Source organism: Eurypyga helias, unplaced genomic scaffold (assembly GCF_000690775.1).
Source record: "Eurypyga helias isolate BGI_N326 unplaced genomic scaffold, ASM69077v1 scaffold18000, whole genome shotgun sequence".
NCBI classification, from domain to species: domain Eukaryota; kingdom Metazoa; phylum Chordata; class Aves; order Eurypygiformes; family Eurypygidae; genus Eurypyga; species Eurypyga helias.
The window spans coordinates 54,879-60,775 of record NW_010226450.1 but is presented as its reverse complement, the minus strand read 5'-3'; the positions used below and the strand labels follow the sequence as shown (position 1 = coordinate 60,775).

The 5,897-nt window shown below is 50.0% G+C and overlaps 1 protein-coding gene across 1 annotated transcript in view; it reads right to left on the bottom strand.

The window, feature by feature from the left end:
* The window catches only part of LOC104510843 (pappalysin-2-like), a gene marked incomplete at its 5' end in the record, with an annotated part of 89,605 nt that overhangs the window by 29,449 nt on the left and 54,259 nt on the right, over positions 1–5,897 (bottom strand). The window contains 2 exon segments of the mRNA XM_010153221.1: positions 1,000–1,177; positions 3,550–3,721. Of these exon segments, the coding sequence (XP_010151523.1) occupies positions 1,000–1,177; positions 3,550–3,721 (350 nt within the window).

The window sequence follows — 5,897 nt, the reverse complement described above, 5'->3', positions numbered from 1 at the left end:
AGGAGCAGCTGTGAATGAAAGATCAGACTAAAGTCCTGCCCTCAGCTGACCCACCCAAGGCAACAGGCATCAGTGCGTGCAGAATTCGGGCTGTCAAGTTGACGTTCGCACGCTACCCTTTGATCAGCTCACACTGGGGATCTGCTGGCATCTCTCCTGTCATGAAATGAGACCTTAATTCCCTGCAGTTTTTGCTCCTTAAATTTGACTTTAAAAAAAAAAAGTAAATTATTTTCATACGCTTCAGCTATAAAAGTCTACATAAAATAGGGCACCCATTAAAATGATTTGTTGTATGTGATTGTTCAGAGCAAAGGCGCTGGTGGAAACTCACATAAACCCCCAATGCTTGAAGCTGTCAAGGCAATTACCCCCAAAATCCCATCCAGCTCAGCCTTGAATAGACAGGAACAGTAGCTCTCTTTCTCCAACTTGGCTTAAAAACATTCCTGCGGCTATTGATGGAGTCGGCAGAATGAAAGCCAGGCCATGGCGTGTCTGGGGGACTGCTGTGTCTGGGTGGTGAACATCTCCCAGGCTGCTCTGCAGCTGTGGGCATCAGTCTCTATGGCTTTATACAGCCCCAGACCCCCTGAACCACAGGCTTTCCCACAGCTACCGACACACTTTTGGCTCTCTGAAGTCCTCTCTGTCCGTGCTGGATGCCTGCACACTTCTTGCCTCCCTCATCCCCATAATGCTGGAGGCTGCCAGACCTTGCCAGCTATCAGAAGACATCCCTGCATCCTAAGGTGGATGGATAAGACCTGCCAGCCAGGAGATGGGGGTCAGAGGGAGTATCCTCATGCTATGGTGTCCCCATTCAAGGGGGATGGATGTCTACTATTTCGGGAGGTGTCTCAAGAGTTCACCTGGCTGGCAGAAGCAAGGATAACTGGGAAATTCAAAGGTGCAATGCTGTGTTTGAACAGCTTGGGATAAGCATGGAAAAGGTGGCAACAAAAAGGGATTTAAATCCCCCAGCACTCCAGACCATACCTTGAAGCTTGGCTGGGTGGATACAGGAGAAGGAGCATCTCTTCAGGTAGGTGGTCCCCTTGGGGCAGGAGAACTCAGCGTAGTACACGTGGGACTGGCCAGGGACACCACAGTCGACAGGGTCACAAGTCACAGATCTGTCCCACCGTCCCAAACTGCACGTGAGCACCACATCCTGCTGCAGAGGTAGCAAAACTCTGTCAAACCCCTGCAAGTGAGCTTCAATCTACTGCTTTGCCACCACAGCAGAAAGGGCTGACCCAGGTTTCAGGACAAGGAGAGCTTTCCCCCATTTTTCCTCCTCCAGTGTACCCTTTTCTCCCCACCCTGGACACAGAGTCACAAAACCCTTACCCGTTCACGGTGGGGTGTTTGGGGTTGAGAGCAGTGAATAGCCCTTTGTGTAACATCCAAGACCCCTGCACAAGAGGCCTTCTAACGCTTGGTCTGTGACCATTTGCCTCAGGAAAACGCTAGCTGTGCGCATGCTGTCTGAGCAGTGCCACAGCACGTTAAAGAAAAGGAAAATCCCCTCAAGATACACCACAATTTCCTGAGATACAAGTTATTCCTAGCTCTGTGCACGCTGCAATCTTCTCCCCTACAAGAATAAGTTTTACTTCAGCTGTTGACAGGCAGCTCTCCTGTTGATTGTTTTTCCCTAAATGCATTGATTCTCTCATGCCTCAGCCCACACACCCCACGGAAATCAGAAGTTCATATAATCTCATTTACAAATCCTAATGACACAGTCCCTCTTACAGATCTGGGGCACTGCATGATAACCTAACACCCACCGGTCCCACCATCAAACATGACCAACATGTGCCATGGACTTCATCAAAACAGAGTGGTGGATAACAGAATGCCATGAGCAACCTGGTCTAGTGAAAGATGTCCCTAGCCATGGCAGGAGGGTTGGACTAGATGATCTTTTAAGGACCCCTTCTAACTCAAACTGTTTTATGATTTCTGCTCACAGACCACTAACCCCAGCCTGGCAGTCCTCAGGCAGGGGCTGTAGACCAAAGAGGTGTCTTTCAACTGTTCCTGATTTCGCTTCACTGTCCGAGTACAACCACACTCCTCGTACAGTCAAATGTGTGACCTGTCCTCCCAGCCAACACGTTTTGATTGAACACAGATGTGGTGGCTCTGAAGGATATCACTAAATTTGAGTCTGGTACTCTTGGGCATGCAGCAGGATCACAGTATAGCTCAACCAGGAGGAGATGCTCAGGGGAGAGCTCTGTACATTTTCCCAAAATGCCTCAAGATACATAGGATCACACAGCCAAACCACTAACATCACTTGAGGGCTCAGGGCAGGCCACGTGCAAGATGCCATCTGCTCTGACAGCCACATGGTGAAGCTCTGTCCAGAAGCTTCCGGTCTCTGCCAAATGCAGAAAACTGTCACCCAAAGCAGATTTACTTTGTGCAGTTTCATTTCAGAGGAGAACAGGAACATTTTGTTTTCCCTGGGCATGGCTTGGCCCACAGAGACATGCAGCTGTGTAATTAATAATGTCCCCAATCATGAGGGGCCAGCAGAACATCCCCTGCTGCCCCACTGCACTTTCCAGTGTACACCTGTCCTTTGGCAAACACCGATGGCTGCAGCACGGGAAACCTGCCTGCCAGAGATCACGAGTACTTACACCTCTCCAGGTTGAGAGAGATGAAATGTTCATCTTGCTGACATGGTGGATGGTCCTGACTCACCTCCATCTGCTTCCACCCTGTATGAGTTCACGTTCTCACTCAGGCTGGCACAGGGACCAGCTCAGCCAGAGAGACTCCTGTTCCTCTTCCAGGAACAGCCTAAGGATGGGACACACTGTGACCACAACACTGCCAAGGTGACTACCCAGACCCAAGGTAGCTCAGCTCCCAAGGACACATCAGTTCCAGGTCTCTTCGGTCAACAGCTAAGAGCTGTGCTGTCTTGTGGCTTTTACGAGGCATTCCCAGCCCTCTGGAAAGCAGGACAAACTCTTTCATGGTGACCTGTGTGCTGCCCTGCTAGCATGGGCAGTATTATTGCAATGCAACACAAAGGAAGAAAAGCTCTTGGCACTGTTGGCTGCCTCTAAATATAGTTTCTCTGCAATGACTTCATTTTTCCCCTGAGCCACTAACTTCACTTTTAAGAGAAAAAATGTCCCAGGAATGTTTAACCCTCCCAGCAACGTTCATCTGGAGAACAGAAATATCTACCTCTTCCTTTTCAGGAGCACATCATCCTGGCTTGGGACATCCCCTGCAGTGGCTTTTTGGCTGGCAGAGCCGTGGTCTGCAGGTAGCTAGGAGGACTACAGCGAGGGAAAGAAAGAGGTCCCCAGAGCAGGACCACCAGCCACTGTCACAGAGGTCCAGCACCAGAGCCTCCATTGGTCTGAGGCTCATTGGAAAAGCAGTGAGGAGGTCAGGGATAGAGGAAAAAGATATTCTAGGGTCACTCCAACCACCTTGGGATGGTTAAAACTTCCTTAACTAGCACTCAGTCCAATGGGCCGTGAGGTCACCCCCACCCTGAGGTCCACTCACCTGCGTGGAGCCCAGGCTCCTTCCCTTGCCGGAGCGGAGGACGAAGCCCTTTTCGCAGGCGACAGTGCACACCATGTGCCTTGGGCCTTCAGACGTGCAGTTGAGGGTGGCAGTGTGAGCAAGCAGTGGCCGTGTGCAGCTTCCCAATCCATCACAGGTACCATGGACACAGCTATGGAGAAGAGGAATGGGATCAGCAAGTGGGTTCCAGGGCTTCTGCAGCAAGGAAGGGTTCTCTACGGGTGGCACCTGTGTGCGATGCTCAGCAAGTGCCACGTGCCTGCAGAGGTGCGCACCTATCTCTCAGCTTTTTCCAGGCTTGAAGTGTCCTGATGATGATGCTAGGAAGGTTTTTTCCCCATCTCTGCATTGGCTGGGCTTCCGCCCAATCCCAGTCCACACCTTCCTACAGACCATCATGTCCTTCCAAGCTGTTGAAAGGAGGCACAATCCAACAATGCTCCTCCCAAAATCCATGTTCTTTGGTGGGGCTACTCCAGCTACTCTGCCTCAGGGTGCACAGACTGCATTACGCAGAACCTGCACATAGCCTGGCAACAAAGGGGCTGGTGGTATTTGGTGTAAGTGGACCAAGGGAGCAAGAGGAATTAGGTCATGGGAGAGGGCAGGCAGGTGACATGTACAGCATGGCCATGACTCCCATGGCCAAAGTGAGAAAGTTAGTATCAGATGGTCCTATCAAGCAGTGCTCCTGAATGCACAAGGAATAAACAGCAGTCATGGTATCACCTTCCTGAGAGAGCTGCAGCTTCTCCAGCAGCAAGGCAGTCTCTACCACATGACAATTTCTCATCTCCAACATGCTCAGATCATACCGGACACCAGAGAACTTGTGGCAAGAGACCTCCCGAGACTGTGCTCTGTGGTGCCGTAGGGAATACACAGACTCACACCTGGTTGCAGCCACTCGCACATGTCCTCCTGTATATACACTGCTCTCATGTCTCGGACATGAGTGTGTGAGGACAGATAATGGACAGCAAGAGATTTGCACTGCCCAAAGACAACAAAGCCCAGACAGTACCATGGATGTTTCTCCTTCCTGGTAACTGTTGAATCCACACCTCAATTTCAGTCAGCCTTAGACAGAGTAAGACCAAGTTTGCAACAACAGGTGGTCAGGCAATAAAGATGAAGAGACTTTTTTAAAGCCTGTGCCAAAAGAAGGGCAACAGATATGTCAAACCCTGTATTAGGGAAAAGTTTACCTGGAGAAGGAACCTCTGCAGATACTAGAAAACCATCCACGAGATGTTCTTCAAACTACACAGTCTCCCCTAGACCTGACAGCAGAGTTGCCCAAGCTTCATGTCCACACAGCCTGTGGTGGAAGGGAGAAGCTGAACATGCTGCAGCTCTCTCCTCCACCCCACGCTGCTCACCTTCCCGCTCTGCTTTGATGATCTTCAGCAGGTCTGCTCTTTCCACAGGCTCACACAGCATTTCAACCCTGCGCATGTTGACATCAAACTCTTTGGGATCAAGATCAACTCAACGCACCCCTGTCCAGCTTTAGAGACTCAGCTGTGGCCATCAAGGTGGGATGCAGGTACAAGGAGAAATTACCCTTCCCTGTCCATCACCTCAAGTCACAAGAGCTCGTGGAGAAGCTTGCAATGTTCACCCAGCCCTGGGAAATAAACAGCCACCTCCTCAACACAGCAGTTTCCCACCAAGGACCAGACATTTGGTACTGATTAATTAATCATCACAAATAATCCCATAGTGGTCTCCATCAGTGAAATGCAGCCAGTAGATTAATTACCTGGGATAGAATGTGGTGAAGACCCAGGGTTGACAACAACAGCTCCCACAAGAAAATACCCTGGTTATCTGGCGGTCAAGGCTTTATTTTTTTACCAAGTGGTATTGGTGCAAAAACTGACATCAACCCTCCTGAAGCAGGGGGAGAGGTGCTGCAGCTTCAGGTGATAACTGGAGAGAGAAGGGAGGAAGTTTTACCCAAACACACACACACATACACACACACCCCCTCCACTTCCTGCTTTGCACAAGGCTGACAAGTCTCTTTGTGCACTGCGTTTCACCCAGGGGAGGCAGAGGCAGCCTTTGCCTCTTGCTCAACCTTTCCAGCCAAGGATGCACAGCTAGAAATCCCACAAATGATACTACCAAAAAAAAAAAAAAAAAAAAAAAAAAAAAAGGTAGCCAAGTCAAGTATTTGCATTTTAAGTAATTTGTTAGTGATCAAAGTTAAGATTTTGTTTGGAAACCCGCTACACCATGTAGACACCCACAAGTCCCTGAGGCAGAATGGGATCCACCCAAGGTGCTGAGGGAGCCAGCAGAAGTACTCACCAGGCCAC